This window comes from Lissotriton vulgaris, chromosome 6 (genome assembly GCF_964263255.1).
Source record: "Lissotriton vulgaris chromosome 6, aLisVul1.2, whole genome shotgun sequence".
NCBI classification, from domain to species: Eukaryota; Metazoa; Chordata; class Amphibia; order Caudata; family Salamandridae; genus Lissotriton; species Lissotriton vulgaris.
Genome location: NC_141694.1, coordinates 649,668,575 through 649,688,332, shown reverse-complemented (window position 1 = coordinate 649,688,332; position 19,758 = coordinate 649,668,575). Strand labels below are relative to the sequence as shown.

Here is a 19,758-nt window from a genome sequence, read left to right as displayed (position 1 = left end):
GGACTTGGCGGCTCCCCCCGACTAGCCCCCTGTCAGAGTTGGTCGCCCCAAGTACTTGTAACCAACAGGATTGACACTTACCTACGTTTTGCATGAAAAAGTTTTTAAGTGTCAAATTTGTTGCCTTTGCCATGGGTTGTTCGCGGTTGAATGAAATTGCTTGGATTTACTATTACTTTTAAAATCTATATCTCCGGAACCCTCCATTGGAGTTTTTTTTTAAGTGCCTAAATTCTTATAAAAATGCAGTCTATTTTTAGAAATTGGTGTTGGTGAGTGTTGTGTTGATTTCTTCTTCAAATCTGTTGGTGCGGTTTAAAAGCTTAACACTTGTTCCTCTGTGTAAGCCTCTCTGCTCAGAATTGAGCTGAGCGGTTTACAGACAAAACCTATTGGACCTACAGGGGTTGGTAAGAGTATTAGACGATGAGGTCGCACAATCGCACCAACAAATATACCTGATTTCCTAACATAGACCATTTACCGTATACACTTCATCAGTCTCACAGGCTATGTTCTATAATTCATTATCAAATGAAAAGAAACAGTACTCGCCTCTGCAATAGCCTCATCTGTTAGTATCCTCGGGTTGGACTGCACACAGTGCAATAGCAATGCATCCCAAAGTTCAAAGAACACAGCAAGGTGGGAGACAATCGGATGTGGAAGACTGTTGAAGATTCCTGGATCTTAAACAACAAGTTCAGAAAACAATCAAAACACATTGTAAGAATTGTCACAGTTCTGTAAACCCAAATGGCTTGAAGTACAAATTACATAAATGAGACACTGACGTTTGACTGTACAGCAAACAAAGGCCAACAGCTGAATAATATTGTACACTGCATTTTTGTATCCTTGCGTTATAGGATGCCACATTGACTAAATATTAGTTTTGCAGCCAAAGTTTTCACATAGTCAGCGATTTACAACTTGCAATTCATTGGACTTCATGAAAACCATGCTCATTTACTAAATCTCTGTAATACAAAGGAATTCAAAAACATTTTAGTTGCTTTATAAAGAGGAATTCAGAAACGTGACAAAACGAAAGCGCATGCTGACACATTCAAAGGTAACAGAAGCACCTCAAATGCCATAGACACACATACATAGCGTCACTGAAGAAAAAAGCTAAAAAAATTAATTTATATTTGAATTATTTGAAATTCTACCAATAACAATTCAATGAACTATAGCTATAATAATAAAAGCACTAGTAACTTACCTTTGGTATCGATAGATCTGTAAGAAACATCAGTTAGTTATAGATTCCTTACCTTAGAATAACCCCCAGGCGTCAGACCGGATCCGGAAAGATTTTTCTTCAGCAGTACCTCTGCACGTCGGAAGGTGGCGTTGGTCGGCTCCGCGTTCATCGTCGTGGTCGTCAGAATGACGTCAGGGCAGCTACTTAGACGCCACCCTTGCACGCTGACGTCAGTTCTGTACACAACTTATCACGCCAGAAATGCAGGCATGCAAGACACTAACCATTGGTGCACAAAACTAGGGCCCAGAAAGATGTCCTTAACCCTAGAAATCAGTTCGCAGAACGGGGAGGATAGGTGGGGCGGTAAGGAATCTATAACTAACTAATGTTTCTTACAGACATATCGTTACCGAAGGCAAGTAACTTGTGCATGTGAAAGAAACATGTTAGTTATAGATTCCTTACCTAAGAATGGATACCCCCACCAATACCAACCCCGGTGGTGGGTCTGCGAACCAAGATCACACCAGAAAGTCCTTGAGAACAGAACAGCTAGAGAAGCAGTCTCTCCGGACTTGGCTGTCCAGGCAGTAGTGTTTTTGAATGTGTGCAACGATGCCCACGTAGCAGCCTGCCAAGGCAGTAGTGGCTGCCGTCGCCCTGGTGGAGTGAGCGCATAGCCAGACTGGAGGCTCCTTTTTAGCCAGGGACTACTAACAAGGCTTAATGTACAAGTTACTTACCTTCGGTAACAATGTGTCTGGTAGAGACGATTCTAGCCGCAGATTCCTGAACATAGAATTATCCCCAGGAGAGAGACTGGATCCGGAAATTTTTTCTTTTCCCAGCATCTCTGCGCGCCGGGGGCGGTACGCGTGACTCCTCCCTGACGTCGTCCACGGGCTTAACGTCAGCGAGGTCACATAAGCCCCACCCTGGAGCACTGACATCCGCTTTCTTCTGAGAACTTTTCCACGCCACAACGCAGAGCCATTACAAACAAAAACTGTGAGAATATGGGAACAGTGCGCGAAACAGCAGACAAACAGAAAGGAAAGAAGCGAATGGAGGGGAACAGCCCATTCGGGAAAGTGCCAGGTACCATGGCACCGAAAGTAATAGAAGGGAAGAGCAGTCAAAGCCACTGCAAAGAAACCCCGCAAACAATAGAACATTCTCCCTGGAGACAGGAAAAGCATATGAAAAACTGAGCAGCAGACAAAGAAGCCTGCAACCACAGCCCTATTAACAGTGAAAGACAGTAGAGCAACGACAATTCACCTCAAGACAACACCACCAGGGAGAGTTGCGTCCCCTGAAAGGAGCAAAGGCTGAGGCCCACCTAAGAGACCCCAACTCAGAGATCTGCACATGAGTCAGAAACTCCAAACAAGGAAAAGGGAAAGGGGAAATATGAGAAGGCCCCTCACTGGAAGCACCAGAGCGTAGGGACGAAGGAGCACCCATGAACCCACCAGAAAGGAGGAATGGATGCAAACCCACCAAACAAGCATCCTGCTAGGGAGGAGTGAAAGAGGGCACTTGCAAAAGACAAAGCACCCAGAGGCAGGCGAGTGCGGAAGAGCAAGCTAAAGGCCCTCGCAGAACAGGGAGGAAGGGTGTGTCGTGAAGGAATCTGCGGCTAGAATCGTCTCTACCAGATACATCGGTACCGAAGGTAAGTAACTTGTACATCTGATAGAGACTACTAGCCGCAGATTCCTTAACGTAGAATAGATACCCTAGCCATACCCACGGGGAAGGAGGGTCTGCGAGAGGACCCCACCAGCCTGGACATAACAGAGGGTCCCATAGGGTACGAGGACGACAGAGGGCGAGGAGCCCTGTCCCCCAGGCAAGGGGAACCCCTACAGTCAGAACACTACCGATCCCAAGGGGGATGCGGAAAGAAAGAGGAAGCCCGTTCACACTCCGCAGAGGAAACAGGGGCAAGGCAAGAGGAGGCCAAAGCACCCCACGCCTACATCATGCAACAAAAACCTCCATCCAGGGTCAAGGCAAGGAAGAGGAAGAAGATCAACCCAGAGGCACCAAGGAGACGAGGCAGAAAGAAGGAAAGTCCTCCCTCACCAGGAACACACCCCGCAATGAGTCCAGCTGATCCTACCACAGGTAGAAGTCAATAGACCAGACAGAACAGCGCCTACAGCAATAAAGCAGGCGGAAGCAGAAAGAGCAGCCCGGGGACACCCAGGAAGACCGGGCAGGGTGCGCCTGAAAGAGGGTGGAACAGAAATCCATCTCAGCCCCCAAGACAAAAAGCCAGAAGGCGAAGAAGGCCCCGGACAACTCAGGAAGGGGTCCGACAACACAACACAAAATGACGTGGAACCAGACCCATGACACCAGGCCGCATACAGAAAGACAGACCAGGCTAACAGGGGAAGGAGGAAGAGTAGGAGTAGGGGGAGGGGGAGGAGGAGGGGAAGGGCGAGGAGGAGGATGACGAGGAGGAGAAGGAGGCCGAAGCCCCGCCAAGAACCTCTGGATGGCCGAGTCTGCGGGGGCGTGGAACAAAAGAGTGCCATTGAAGGGAAGATCCACCAGCCGTTCCCGAACATTTTCCGGAAACACACTGTCCCGAAGCCAAGCATGGCAGTGAAGCATGGCAGCGAAGGGCAACCGAAGACGCCATGGCACGGCCAAGCACCTCAGATGTCCAGAGCGGACCGAAGAATAAACGCCGCCAATTCCCGGCCATCTAACGTGTGGTGCCGCAAGTCAACACCAGCACCTCCTGAGAAGCTGCAGATCCAAGGGACACAGCAGAGTCCCACAAAAAAGAGTGGTGGCCCTAGCCAACACACAAAGTGTGAAGGGTCCGCAGAGCCGCACTGGTCGAAGCGAACATATTGCGCCTCCAAGAATCCAGTCAGCAGGTCTCCCGTGATGGTGGAGACAACAGCCACGGCAGGGAGGGAAAGGCAGTCCGCAAAAGGGGCCCACTGACAGAGGGGTGGAGGGTAAGGCACACGGGGTCACGCGGTCCTGGAAGGTGCTGGTGCAGAAGGTGTTGGGGCATTGTATCCCCCGTGGCGGGGCACCCCCAACAGAGAAGAACGGAGCGAACCCTCAAAGGGAAGCAGCAGCTCCCTCCCACCAGAGCCCTGTGCCTCCAAAAGATGATCCGCGGGGAAATGAGCAGCCGGATCACCCATGCGCAGAATTCCCACAGCCGTGGAAACAGCGCGAGCGAAGGCCGCACGTGCCTCGGTAGGGACCTGCGGTGGGGAAAGCAGCTCCTCTGTCGTCTGCAAGCTAAGGCACCTATCCCCCAAGCTAATCTGAGAGGGGAAAGGCCAGGTCCGGAAGGAAGAAAGAGGCGCCGAGGAATGGGGGACCTGTGCTTCCTCTGGCGGAAACCGCGTAGCAGTGAGGGTAAGGAGCCGGTCTTGGATGACGTCTGGGAAAAAGCCACGACGCGGCGGCCCTTCTCCGGCGAGGAAGACACCAGCAGGGGCTCAACCTTCGGGGAAGAAGGGACATCTGAAGACGAATCCACGACCTGACGCTTGTCCTGTGCCGTAGAATCTGCAACCTGGAGCAGGGCTTTGTCGTCATCCAGCACCACCAGAAACGCCGGACAGGCCTCCGCCACATCACACAGCGCCGGAGACCGGGCGCAACCGGAGCCGAAGCGGCTAGGGGACAGCGCCGGCTCAACCTCCAACCAGGCAGCAGCCTGCGTGGAGGGACGAGAGGCACCCGGGGAGTGGGAAGGAGCCCCCCGCCAGCCTCCACCCATTACTGGGCGAGGGTGCCCGCCAACCCCCATGGTGGTGGCAAGGCCGACTCAACCTCCGGCAACGCAACCGCCTGCGCAGAGGGACGACAGGGGCCCAGGAGGGACGAGGGGGTCCCCCGCCAGCCTCGACCCATGACAGGACGAGGAGGGTCCGCCGCACCCTATGGCGCCGCGAGGGCCAGCAGCTGCCGGTGGTGTAGTGGCGTCACCTCGGCATTATGAAAGGACTGAGAGGGGCTCTGGATGCGACCCGAGGCGCGGCGAACTCCCACGACACCACAGAGACTCCCCTAGGAGTTTGCGGCGAAGCCGGGGCACCGTGGTCCGAAGGAGGGAGCCCCGAAGGGCTGCAGCCCAACGGCACCACATCCTTCAAGCCTGGATCCGAACCAGTCGGTGCCGGACCCGCCTGCGACACCGTGGAAGGCACTGCACCGCGCTAGGGATATGCTGACGTCCCAGGAGGGGATGGAGAAGGAACCAGCAAGGTCTGCAAAGCCGCCGCATATGTCTCTATCTGGGCTTTCGATGCCCCCTCACCGGGAAACGGTGTATAGGGGGACGATACGAGGGCCGCATCACCCGCGGAGAGCCCACACCCCCAACAGGCCAGAAACCAGCCCTCGGGGACAAACTGCAACACTTACCGACAGGGGAGCAACGCTCTTCAGGCACAGGAGAAGGATGAGGGCGACAACAATGACGGCTGCTTTGAAAACCTTCCGCAGATGCTGATCGAGGTGACGAAACGGACCTGCGAGACTAGAAACGTTTCATCTGGCGCTCCCGCCGCGACTTCGGCTTCAACCGTTGGCATGCCTCGCAGTCAGTGGAGCAGTGATCTTCCCCCAAACTCCAGCTGCAAATCAGGTGAGGGTCCTTTGCCGACATCAGGCGTCCACAAGACGAACACGTTTTAAAGCCCGAAGGCATCCGCACACTGTTCACACAAATCACTACGCAATAGCGAAGGGAAAGGCCTAAACATGCCCAGAGCACAAACCGGATCCGCGTTGTAGGCGGAAAAGGAAAAAACTGATGTCAGCGTGCCGGGGTGGGGCTTATGTGACCTCGCTGACTTCACGCCCGCGGACATCAGGGTGGAGTCACGTGGTACCGCCCCCCGGCGCGCAGAGATTCTGGGGAAGAAAGAATGGACAGGTCCTGAGAACCAACTTGTCCGGATGAACAGACAAGAAAGGAAGTTTTGAAGAAAAAGCCTGGAGCTCACTCACTCGTCTAGCAGTAGTGATGGCTACCAGGAAAGCAGTTTTAAGAGTTAAGAGACATAAGAGACAGTTATGAAGAGGCTCAAAGGGAGCGCCCATTAAATAAATTAGCACAAGATTCAAGTCCCACTGAGGCATAACGAATGGAATCGGAGGAAAAAAATGTGTTAAGCCTTTCAAGAAACGGTTAAGTACCGGGGACTTGAAAAGAGAAGGCTGAAGGAAGGCAGAGATGGCAGAAAGGTAGCCCTTGATAGTGCCCAGAGCAGAGCCTGCTGGGAGAAAGAGAGAAGGAACAAGAGTACTTCACAAAGAGGGGCAGAAAGGGGATCCACAGCTTTTGCTATGCATCATGCCACAAATTTGTTCCACCTGCAGGCGTATACAGTCTTTGTGGAGGGACGTCTTGCTGCCAAGATTACATCACTAACTTCAGGAGGCAGGTCGAAAGCAGTCAACTGCCACCGCTCAATCTCCAGGCAAGGAGGTGGAGACTGGACAGGTTCCGGTGGAGGACCGTCCCCTGTTGCTGCAACAACTAACATCATGCTAATGGATGCTGCAAAAAAGGGCAAGCACACCCTGTATCTCTGCTTCATTGATTACACAGCAGCGTTCGACCACGTTGACCGCCCTAAACTCTGGCACAAGCTGGCCAGTTGGGGGTTACCAACTTTTCTTTTAGACCAACTTAGGCACTTGTACACCAACACGTGGATCAGAATAAAACTAGAAGGTGGAACGCACATTTCCAGCAGAATTACCACAACTAAGGGCCTAAAACAAGGGTGCGTCCTAGCCCCACTGCTGTTTAACCTCTTCTTAGCAGACTTACCGGATGAATAGGACAGTTGCTCATCCCATGCCCCAAAGTTAGGAGGTATGACACTGACCAATTTGTTATATGCTGATGATTTAGTTCTAATCAGCCGGACCCCAATTGGTCTTCAACATCTCTTGGACGTTACTAGCAACTTTTCTCAACGGAACGCCTTAAAAATAAATCTCACTAAAACCAAAACTATGATAGTAAACTACCATAAGAAGACAAGTCCAAACTGGTATCTTGATGGGAAACGCCTACATCAAGTAACAAGCTATAAATACCTGGGGATACTTTTAGATCAAAATAACTCCTTCAAGCCGGCTCTGGAATCCTTGCGAAGGAAGGGTGCTATGACCTATCTGGCACTTAAACCCTTGAAAAAGATGTTGCCGGACCTGTCATTAGAACCTTTCTTAAAAGTCCTGCGAGCCAAATTGCAGCCCACTATCACCTATGGTAGTGAATCAATGAGAGGAAGAGATGCTGGAACTTTAAAAAGCATAATAACAACCTCTTACCGAGCAATATTTCAGCTCCCTAAATACATTTCTCCAGCCCAAATAAGACTGTAATTTAGGCTACAAAATCAAACGGCAGAGAGAATGGGAGTCTATGCAAAATGTTGGCACAAAATCAGAGCTGCGGAAAAGGGTTCCCTAAATAACCACCTCTGGGTAGAACTAACACGCACAGGAAAATCACCAGCTAACAAATACCTCTTGGATTCCATCCAAGCCCTGGGTCTAACAGACCTTTGGAATACCTCAACAGCTTATTGTGTGTTAAAATAACTAGTCACGACCCTTAAGAAGAAGGTGGCCAACAAGGAGGGCATCCAGAGGGGCATTGCCCTGAGGGCGGAAGATGCTGAAGGGCGCGCCCGACGGAACAACCTACGGTTTGTGGGATTTCCGGAAGATTGTGAGAAGGGTGATATGGAGGCCTTCCTGACCACTTGGTTGGAAAGTTGGATGCCGCCGGAGTCCATATCGCGCTGCTTTATAGTCGAACGGGCACATCGGGCGCTGACCCAGAAGCCGCCGGTGGGAGAACGCCCTAGACCTGTGATAGCCAAGCTCCTCAATTATTACGACGGCGACACGATCCTACGACATGCCCGTATGAAGGACCCTCTGCTGTATGACAATCATAAGATCCTAATTTTTCCGGACTACACTAAGTTGGTGCAGAAGCAGCGCCAATCCTTCACTGAGGCCAAAGCGAAACTGCGGGGTCTGAAAATTCAATATGCCCTGCTCTACCCGGCCCGCCTGCAGGTGGTGTTTCAATCCAGGACCTTATTCTTTAACACCCCAGAGGAAGTCTTCGCCTGGACGGACGAGACAGTCCGTATTAGAGTGCACACCCTCCCAGGTCGGGATTCAGACTCCTCCACGACTGGGCCCCCTCGGACTCCAAGGCGGTCGCGTAGCAGAAGCAATTGGATGTCCCGCTCTAAGAAGAACTCCTCCACGGAGAATGGGGCGGCGGGAGCTACTGGGGCTCCAGACTCTCAGGATCCGGCATCTTAGCTGCCGCAGCGAAAAGTGATTGCTCCATCTAGATTTGAGGGGAGATGGTTCGCTCCCCCCTGATGTGGACAGCCTTGGCGGACCGTGGCAAAGAACTTCATTTGTACAAGTAACTTTGTGGTTTTGGGACTCGGGTGGGGGGACGGCATAGGGAGGGCGGACACGACCCCTCTGTTAGGTCTAGTTTGTTAGTGGGTTTTGGGTAGCGATGGGGGTCCATTGGTGGGGTGGGCGGTCTGTCTCATGTTGGGGGTGGGCGGTCTGTCTCATGTTGGGGGCAGGAGCCACGCTACACCGCGACAGATACTTCATTGTTCATTGAGGTATAGGGTGGGAAGTTGTGGGACGTTGATTGCAGTTGGGGAGGGGTGGTTGGGGCCTGAGGGAGGTGGGGGGGAGGGCTGTCCTGCACACGATTGTCTCGAATGATGCTGTTGTGGCATCCACGCTTGTTGAGCCTACTACCTGCTGTACGAATTCATCTGCGCTTAGATGGGGGCTGAAAACCCTAGGCGGGCGCAATTTGGTGCCCTAATGAGAGTGATGAGCTGGAATGTGAGGGGTATGCTGGACAAGATCAAACGGGGGCGGTGTTGAGACAAGGGAAGAAGGAGAATGTAGATGTCCTGATGCTGCAAGAAACACACCTCATGGGTAACAAAGCACTGAGCTTACAGAGATAAGACTATGATCAGGTCTACCACGCGGGCTTTGGGAGAGGTTCCAGGGGGGTGGCCTTACTGATACATTGTAGACTGGCCTACACACACACTAAACACTGGATAGACCCCCAGGGGCGTTATGTCTTTGTGCAGGGGACGGTGGGCTCAGAGTCAGTGGTTCTTGGGAGTGTATATGCTCCACCCCCACTGCAATGGGCCCTGATTGAAAAACTCTTCACGGTATGGGCCGAGATCCCAGAGAGCCTTGCGGTGATAGGGGGGACTGGAATGATGTCATGCAGTGTCGAATTGATCGCCTCAGACTCAGGGAGGACCCCGCTGTAGATACCCCCACTAGATTACATGGCATGGTGAGTGGCCTGAACTGGGTAGACGCATGGCGATATTTGCATACACATGAGAGGGAGTTCACGTACGTCTCGGCGGTCCACCGCTCGTTTTGGAGACTAGACTACATTTTTGTTCCTGCTGCGGTCATTACCAGATTGGTCTCGGCGGCTATCCTGCCGCGGGGACTTTCGGATCACTCCCCCGTAGTTGTGGAGGTTGCCCTAGACAGGGAGAGACGCCCATTCAGGTGGCGCCTCTCCACCTGGCATTTGCAGCAGGAGGCGTATCAGCAACATCTAGAGGTGGCTATCGCCCAGTACTGGGAAGAAAACTTAGGTACGGTCTCTGACACACGGACAGTTTGGGAGGCTATGAAACCTCCGCTGCGTGGGGTAGATATAGCATGGTGTGCGGCGGCGCGTCGCAGACGACGGTAGGAACTGGTGCGGGCCGCAGCAGAGGTGGTGCAGCTGGAAACTCAATGTGGGGTGGCGAATCGCCTAGAGGACGTAGGGCAACTTTTACTGGCGCAGCAGACGTACGCTTCTCTCCAGTTGGACGAGGCCCGCCAGATCTGGCTAGCGACCAGAAGTAGGATCTATCAATGGGGCGACAAGTCCAGCACCATGCTTCATAGACTGCTAAAAAGTGTTCCAGGCACAGGACCTGCCGGGCCATAGAGACGATACCGGGGCCTCCAAGGGAACTGGCGAACAGTTTCGCTGGCTACTTTGCAATGCAATGCGCCCCGCCGGACTCTCTCTCGGCACTTGACGTTAAGTTTATAACTGATCTCCCGCCCCGCGCGCTTCCTGATGATGTGCGTGAGCGCCTTGAGGCCCCACTTTCGGCCGACAAATTGGGCACGGCACTGGGGGAACTCAAAACTGGTAAGGCCCCCGGGCCCAACGGTTTACCGAGCAAATTTTTTAAGCGCTATCACCTACAACTAGGGCCTCACTACAAAGCCGCCCTGGAGGCAGCACGAGAAGAGGGCCTTCTGCCGGCGGACTGGAGACATGCGGAAATAGAGTTATTTTGCAAACCCGGTCGGCCTCCGGACCGTCACGAGTCCTATCGGCCAATTTCTCTTCTGAACATTGAGGCCAAAATACTTGCTAAAGCGCTTGCGAATCGCCTTCTCCCCTACATATCAGATTTGGTCCATCCGGATCAAGCTGGGTTTACGCCCCGCAGGGCGACGCGGCATAATATTAGACGAGCCCATGTGGCTGTGGAGGCGATGAGTAAAACCGGGGATCAGGCGGCACTACTACTAGCTGATATTGACAGGGCCTTTGATTCCCTGAGTTGGACCTACTTGTTTGCCCTCCTTCCGTGCCTTAACCTAGGGCCCCACTTTATGTCCTATATCCGACTTCTTTATACCGGTCTGACGGCATCGGTGAGGGTGGCGGGGGAGCTGTCGGCAGCCTTCCTGATAGGACGTGGCACTCGACAGGGGTGCCCCCTCTCGCCTTACTTGTTCGCTCTAGCTATGGAGCCGCTGGCGGCGTGGGTCCGGATAGATGCACAGCTGAAGGGATTTGGGTGGCAGGCGTGACCGTCGGACAGAATCGTACTATATGCGGATGATGTCCTGTTCTTTCTTACAGACGTGAACCGGTCCGGGCCGCGGGTCCTAGACATCATGAGAATCTTCGGCGAAGTCTCCGGACTCTGCCTGAAACCGCAGAAATCCACCCTATTGACTTTGGGAGACCACTTCGGAGTCGGACCGTGGGCCTCGACACTGCAGAGAGCGATCGGGGGCCTTAAATATTTGGGAGTGTTCCTGACTACCATGCCGACGATAGCCTGGGAGTGCAACGTGGTTCCTGTATGGGACAAAGTGCAGCAGGAAATGAAGTGCTGGTCCCGCATGGCTCTCAATATTTACGGTAGATCAGCCATTTTTAAGATGGTTGCCCTTCCCAAAAACCACCCATTCCCAATCCCGCCGCATTGGTTCCGACTGGTCAACTCGGCTCTCGGTCGTTTTTTGTGGGCCGGTGGCGCGGCGAGAGTAGCGCTGCGGACCTGCTATCTGGCCACATACTGTGGCGGACTGGCGACCTCAGATCTTCTGTCGTATTACCAGGCCTCACATCTGGTGGTCCTGAATGACTGGTGGTACTGTGGCGGGGGGGACCCGGCATATGCCCTAGAACGATACCTGATGGAACCTTACTCCCTACACACGGTATTATACTCACCGCAGCTGCGAAAGAGACTGCCTAGAGCAACGCAAGTGGTGTTCCAGGTATGGCGGCCGGCACTGCGCCGCATGGGATGGTGGGGAAAGCTGACGGGGGAGACCCCGCTTTGGCATAACGGGCAACTCCCGGCCCTGATGTCCCTTCCGGGATTTAGGAGCTGGGATTTGATAGGTATTTCAACTTTGGGCCAAGTCCTCAGAGGCACCACGCTTAAAACCTTTCAAGACCTCAGTGCAGAATTCAATATGCCGCGCACCCAGTTCTTTCGCTATCTACAATTAGGCACGCTCTGGCACCCGCGCTAGTGGGCTTGACTACGCTACCCGAATTCAGCCCGATAGGGGCAAAAGTCTTTATGGGGGATTTAGAGGATCGAAAGATATCCAAAATATACCAAACATTAGTGACACACTGTTCCTCGGATCTACAGCCCTTGAGAGATCGCTGGGAGCGGGATGTGGGAGAGCTGGAAGAGGAGGACTGGCGGGAGGCTCTTGAGTCCCCCAGGGGAGAAGCAATAGCAGTCCGTTTACGCCTAATACAATTCAAATACCTGCACCGTGCTTATTATACCAGAGAGAGATTGTGGAAGGCGATGCTGATTGAGTCCACGGCGTGCTTGCGATGTGGTCATGAGTTGGGCACCCTATTGCATACAGTGTGGGAATGTAGTGGCCTGGCGAGATTCTGGAAGGGTGTGTGGGACTGTTTGTCGGAGGTGCTGGGGTGGGAGCACCCTCGCACGGTGAAATTGGGCCTGCTTCTTGTGCTTGAAGGGGTGGGCGGGAATGTTTACAAGCAACATTTGCTGCTGCTGGGACTAACACTGGCCAAACGTGATGTGGCTCAGGCCTGGAAGAACACTGGGGCTCTCAAAGTAGCCGGGTGGAGGAAAGGACTGGACTTTTGCATGGGACTGGAGCGGCAAGTGTTCGAGGCCAGAGGCTGTCCCACAAAACACTATAAAATATGGAAGAGATGGGCAGACTACAGGGGTTTGTGGCTGGAGCCCCCACCGCCGCCAAGGGGCGAGGAAGGGCAGATATAGTGGGCATATTGAGGCACAGTTATATCCACGGATGATTGTATACTTACGCATAACAGTGGTGGAGAGACAGAGCGTTGCAGGAATGGGGGGGGGGGGGGGGGGGGGGGGGGGGGGAGGTTGGGTAGTTGGGGGGGGTGGAGAAGAGAGGGTATTTTCATTAAATGTATCGCACAACATGAACCGTGATTGTAGTCACAGCCCCTCCGGGGTTAGGAGCACTGTGGATGTTTATTTCTACGTTTCAATAAAACCAGTTTGAAAAAATAACTAGTCACAAAGTCAATAAGACTTAAATCTACTACAGAGGACAAGGAAGCACTATCAAAACGAGCTCATGGCTGGGTTGTGCTCAATAATTACGAAGCCGGAAAACCTCAACCTTATTTAAATGCAGGAATAAAGATAAAAACTAAAGAAAAAATGTCGAAGCTTCGTCTGGGATTTGGTGCAATTAATCAATTTTTACCCCCTTGGGAAAATAGAGGAGGAGATCAGCTATGCAGGCTATGTGCTCGTGGAGTCGAGAACATCATCCACATAATTTGTATCTGCGATAAAATAAAAGATAAGGAAAACTTTATTAAAGCCATTTTTCAACCAGCATGGCATCAGGTCCTGCAGACCGGCGGTAATCCTGTGCTTCAATTCAACTTTAACACAGCTGAATTGCCGCCTTACAAAATTCCTTGATCTCACTGAACAGAGACTGAAAAACATATCTTTACTAGCCTCGGCCTAGTCCCACATGATGGTCCTCGGAACTAAACTAGTTAGTCGAGGATAGCTAACCTTAATAACTTGAGCATAGTATTAGGACCACTCCAGCAGTGACACCTTGAAGCTGCTTATGTTGCCTTGAATAACCAGAGCGGTAAGAAAACTCTATGGAGAAAGACACTAACATACTGCAAAAAAAAAAAAAAAATTCTAGACAATGGAATTTGTGAGCGTACTGTTCAATAATATAAACTTTATGAAACAGACTTATCTGGATTAGAATATTAATTATATTTTGTGCAGATTTATGTAAGATACAGACTGGATCATTTTAAAGTTGATTCATTTTTCTATCGCAACAGAGAATTATTTTATTAACTGGTCAAAATGTTTATAATAGCGAATATTGATTTTAAAGATTATTTAATGTATGCAACGGTTTTAATTAATCACGCATAATAAAAAAAATTACTTACTGTTGCTGCAACAGAAGATCCTCCGAAGAGGAAGTCGGATCGGAGGAGTGATGGCCCTGTTGAGCAGCTCAGGGTACCAGACTCTTCGTGCCCAAGCAGGAGCCACAAATATGACTTGGGCCCGGTCACGCCTGATCTTCTTCCGCACTCTGGGCAGAAGTGGTATAGATAGAAATGCGTACAACAGACAGCAACTCCACTCGCTACGAAAAGCGTTGCAGAATTGCAGACATTGCACGTTCTCTTCGGTGGCGAATAGATCTAACCAAGGCTCTCCCCAATGTTGAAAGAGACCCTGCACACCCTCAGAGTGAAGATGCCAATCGTGATCCCTCATGCACCTGCGGCTGAATTAGTCCACCCTGGCGTTCAGAGAACCTGCCAGGTGTTGATCCACCAAGAAAATGCCTTGATGTTCCAACTATGTTCACGACCCCACCCCACTCCGCCCTGTTTGCTGCAATACCACATGGCTGTGGAGTTGTCAGTGAACACCTATACTACTCTTCCCTGGACAGAGGGAAGGAATGCCCTCAGTGCAAGACGAATCGTCTGGAGCTCCAGAAGGTTGATGTGAAGGCTGGACTCCGCCAGAGACTAGAGGCCTCTGATCTCCGTCTTTCCCATGTGGCCGCTCCATCCCATAAGGGAGGCATCCGTCACCACAGTGTGGTCTGGTTGGGGAAGGGAGAGGGATCTGCCATTGACCCATTCCTGGTTCGTAAGCCACCACTGCATTTGTTGAGCAGTGCCCTCCGAGATCTAGACGCAATCGGACAGATTCCCCTGATTGTGCGCCCACTGGAATCTAACGTCCCACTGCAGAGCCCGCATATGCCACCTGGCATGATCAATCAGCAGGATGCAGAAGGCCATGAGTCCCAGCAGCCTCAGGGTCATTCTGACCGAAAAACGGGACAGAACCTGAAAGATCGGAATCATAGCCAGAATATCCGAGACTCTGTTTGGGAGGATAGACCCGAAACTGTGTTGTGTCCAGAACCGCTCGGAGGAGGAGCTTATGAGAGGGAATCAAGTGCGACTTCGGCACATTGATGGAGAACCCCAGCATATGCAGGAGGTTCGCCGTAGTCTGGAGGTGGGAGATGACTGCCTGGTGCGAGCCCTCCATCAACAGGCAGTCATCGAGATAGGCGAACACAGTGAACTAAAAGTGCTCGTGGCCAACCGTGAACCCCAGGTAACGACGGTGGGCCAGCAGGCTGAGGAAATAAGCATCATGCAAGTCCAATGATGCCAACCAGTCTTGCGGGTTGAGGGCTGACAAGACCTGAGAAAGCCTCAACATTTTGAACTTCTCCTTCTGGAGGAAGCAATTAACGTCCCTGAGGTCCAAGATAAGACGCAGGCCCTTGTCCTTCTTGAGAACCATAAAGTAGTGGGAGTAACAACCATGACCTACTTCAGGGACAGGAACGCGCTCGATGGCTCCCTTGACCAAGAGTGCTGTAACTCCCTGCTGAAGAAGGCCAGATGATTCTCCATTGCTGGAAGGGTAGTCTCGAAGGGGAGGGAGTAGCCCCTTTGGACTATTTGCAAAACCCACCTGTCCGAAGTGATGGTTCGCCAGTGGGGGAGGTGATGGCAAATCCTACCGCCCACTGGGGTTTGATGGGCTTGAAAGGTCGGACTAGGAGGGTTTGGAGGCTGCTGCAGAGGGGGGGTTGGAGGACTGGGCTGCCCGCTGGTCCCCAGCACCTCGCCAGTTGTTTCCACGTCCCTGGCCATGCCAAGGTTCGTTAACTTGCTGCGACCTGTGGCCCTGGTTAGGATGTGGCGGGGCACCCCTTCCGTAGCCACTAAAGGGACAAAAAGCAGATTGCGCCGAATGGAAGGAGAGGCCCAAGGACTTGGCCGAAGCCCGTGAGTCCTTGAAGCGCTCTAGGGTGTTGTCTTTTTTGTAGCCAAAAAGGTGACGGCCATCAAAGGGCATGTCCATCAGAGTGTTCTGGACATCCCCTGAAAAGCTAGAGGACCTCATCCATGAGTAGCGGTGAAGCACTACCGATGATTAAATGGTCCTGCCCAGAGAGTCGGCGGTGCCCAGCCCACAACAGATCGTAAACTTTGCTGCATCTCTCCCAGAGGCAACAGCCTGGGAGAGCACTGCCCGGACCTCCTCCGGACAATGAGGCAGAACTGGAGCCACCGTATCCCACACAGAGTATGAATAGCGGCCCAAGAGACATGCAGTGTTTACGGGCCGCAGTCCTAAGCTGGCAGGAGAGGAAATTTTCTTGCCAAGGTGATCCCGCTTCTTGGATTCCCTTTCTGGTGGATAGGTAGGGAAGGCGCTTTTGGAGGTGGAGGCTTGGACAACCAAGCTCTACGGGGTGAGGTGTTGGGAGAGAAGAAGTGGGGTCGCCCGGAGCTGTGCGATGGCATCGGGTGATCATCCTTTCCACGGGAGCCCCCATGTTGGGCCTGGATCACATGCCCAAAAGGATGTCGGTAAGGGCTTCATTAAACGGCTGCAGGTGCTCCAAAGCTCACAGCTGGTTGAAGCACCTCAGTCAGGAAGTTAGTCCTGACCGCCACCGTAGGAAGCTTGAGGTTGAGAGCCTCGGCCGCCCTACGCACCACCACTGCATATGATGCTCCCTCCTCCGTAGCCACGGTAGGAGGAGACAACATGCCAAGGTCGGTGAATGGACAAGACCACTGGTATCCTCCAGTTTCTCTCTCCAGTCCTGCTCAGTCTCTAGCTGGTCAGTTAAAAGGTCACCTGACCGGTCCCAATCTTCCTCAGCCTCCTCTGGCTGCCAAACAGACTGAAAAAGGCCAGAGTATAACACAGGGACAAAAGTACCCATCGGCGTCAGATCCGGCACCGGCTCAGTGTCCACATCGGGATGGAGGCCGGGGAGCCGACCGCGGTAGTGGAGCCAGAGGAAGCGGCGGTAGTGGAGCCAGAGGAAGCGGCACTGGCGGAGGTGGAATGTGGTCAACTGGCTGGATCCAAGGGGGGCCTGCAGCGCCGGCGCCACGGGCGGCAAAGACCTAGGCCCCAAAACCGAAGGCGCTCTAGCGGGGTTGGTATGCCCTAAGATGGCATGCATCGCCCCGTAGAATGTACGAATCTCGGCGTGAGTTGCTCCGGGCCCAGAAAGGGAGGGAAGCTCTGAGTCGACCAAACCTGCTCCGCGTGCCGAGCCGTGGGAGGGACACCACCCGCGGGCCTAGTCAGGTAGGTCGACCGACGAGGAGAATTCAAAGAGTGACGATGCTTCTTCGACTTCTTCTTATGCTTCGACTTAACAGACCCCGCAAAACCTTCGGCATCAACAACTGACTGTCGGAGCAGACTTGGGGTTGTGGTCGCGCTCCAGGCAAAAAAGGCACAAGCAGTGCGGATCCTTCACCGACATCAGCTGGCTACAAGAACTGCAGGCCTTAAAACCGGGCATCGCTCGTGCACCTGTCCGGAGTCGAAGACTCGAAACACGAAGACGACAAAAGTCAAGAAAAACGTAGTAAAAAAAATGACTAAGGTACTGCTCATCCCTGATCTAAGCTGGCTGGCACTGGAAAAAAAAGAACCGACGTCAGCGTGCGAGGGCGGCGTCTAAGTAGCTGCCGTGACGTCATCCCAGCAACCACGACACCGACTACGAGTGTGGAGCCGACCGTCGCCACCTTAAGAGGAGCAGAGGTACTGCTGCCGAAAAATCTACTTCGCCCCCTGCACTCTGATAAGTGTGATATAAGGTGACACCTTTAGCATATCACTTTTGTATGAAGCGAACCAATAATGGAAGAGGAGATTTCTGTGACAGACAGCAAAGTGTTCGACTGCACCTGCTGAACCATGTCCCTGTCAAACGAGAAGGGACTATGCCTGCTGTGTCCTGCTTGTGGAGAAGTCATCTGCGGATCCCAGCCAAAGTAAGAGGCTCCAAAGGTCAGTTGGCTGACTTCATGTTTAGCACACAGGCCATAAAAATGATATTAGAGGATCACTCCCTTTATCTAAATTAAACTACCCTGTACCCTGGCGTGCTGATGAGGCTTGCGCACTGCACTGTCCTTAGTGTGCCCTGGAATGAACTTACTTTCCAAGTGTTTCCACTTGGCCTCTATGCACTATTGCCTATTCCAACTGGTTCTAGTCAGATTAAAAAATTAAACAAGGATCACAATGATAAAAATGAGAATATCCACAATGCTAATATACTGTTATCAAAGCAAGCTTTCTTTTTTAATTAATCATACATTGAAAAAAATAATGGTTTCAATAATTCAATAACAATGAATTTCAATCATTCTTGGTGAAGCTGCCCAATGCATTTAGGGCCGTCTGCCTTTCTTCGGGAGCTTAATCTGTAGTACAATAAATGAAAAACATACTCTCATTTACATAGAACATATGTTCAAATGAAGCAATCAATAATTGCATCTTCTGTTATGATGCTCAATGAATATAAGTTCAGTGCTCAGGAAAATTTTAGTGGGTTAGTAGAAAGCAGAAAGTGCACTTCAACGCTTCAGATCAAAGACACCGTTACAAATATATACTGGAGTGGTTTAACAACTCGAAGTGGACATTTAACAAACAAAAAATACCCAGTGGTTGTAACTATAAACCATCTCCCCGTACTTGGCTGTCCAGGCAGTAGTGTCTAGCAAACGTGTGCAGCGAGGCCAAAGTAGCTACCTGACAGATGTCCTGCAAGGGGACTCCCTGACCGAGGGCAGTAGTAGCTGCCATGGCCCGAGTGGAATGGGCCCTCAGCCCAACAGGGGGCTCCTTTTTAGCCAAGGAGTTACAGACCTTGATGCACAACACGACCCACCGAGAGATGGTCCGTTTGTGCACCGCCTGTCCCTTCTTTGCGCCCATGTAACCAACAAAGAGCTGGTCGTCCACCGGGAACTGGCTTGTGCGATCAAGGTAGAAGGAGAGCGCACGTTTTGGGTCCAGACGGTGGAGCCTCTCTTTCTCCTTGGAAGGATGCGGAGGTGGAAAGAAGGTGGGCAAGGTGATGGACTGCCCGATGTGAAAGACTGTAACCACGTTGGGCAGGAAAGAAGGACGTGTTTTCAACACAACTGTGTCCGGATGGGCAGAAAGGTAAGGAGGCTTAGAAGAAAGAGCCTGGAGCTCACTAACTCTCCGGGAAGGAGTGATGGCTTCCAGGAATGCAGTCTTAAGAGTAAGAAGACGAAGAGGGCAATTGTGAAGTGGCTCGAAAGGAGAGCACCTCAGAAATGTAAGGACAAGGTTCAAGTCCCACTCATGCATCACAAAAGGAACAGGAGGGAACATGTACATGATGCCCTTCAAGAACCTATTAACAATAGGGAACTTGAAAAGAGAAGGCTGATCAGGAAGCCTCAAAAAGGCAGAAATGGCAGAGAGGTAGCCCTTAAGAGTGCCCAGAGCAGAGCCCTGCTGGGCAAGAGAAAGAACGAAGAGGAGAACCTCTGAAAGGGGGGCAGAGAGAGGAACCACAGCCTTTGCTGTGCACCATGCCACAAATTTGTTCCACCTGCAGGCGTATACCGATTTTGTGGAGGGACGCCTGGCTGCCAGAATCACATCATATACTTTAGGAGGCAAATCAAATGGCCTCAACTGCCACCGCTCAATCTTCATGCATGGAGGTGGAGACTGGACAGGTTCGGGTGGAGGACCGTCCTCTGCTGCTGCGACAGAAGGTCCTCCTGAAGAAGCAGATGAATCGGGGGATCGACTGAC

The 19,758-nt window shown here is 52.0% G+C and overlaps 1 protein-coding gene across 1 annotated transcript in view; it reads right to left on the bottom strand.

Annotated features, from left to right (window-relative positions):
* MDN1 (midasin AAA ATPase 1) overlaps positions 1-19,758 on the bottom strand; it is a 2,142,100-nt gene that overhangs the window by 957,406 nt on the left and 1,164,936 nt on the right. The window contains exon 53 of the mRNA XM_086926648.1: positions 556-689. Coding sequence (XP_086782774.1) covers positions 556-689 — 134 coding nt within the window. The remainder of the gene's footprint in view (positions 1-555; positions 690-19,758) is intronic.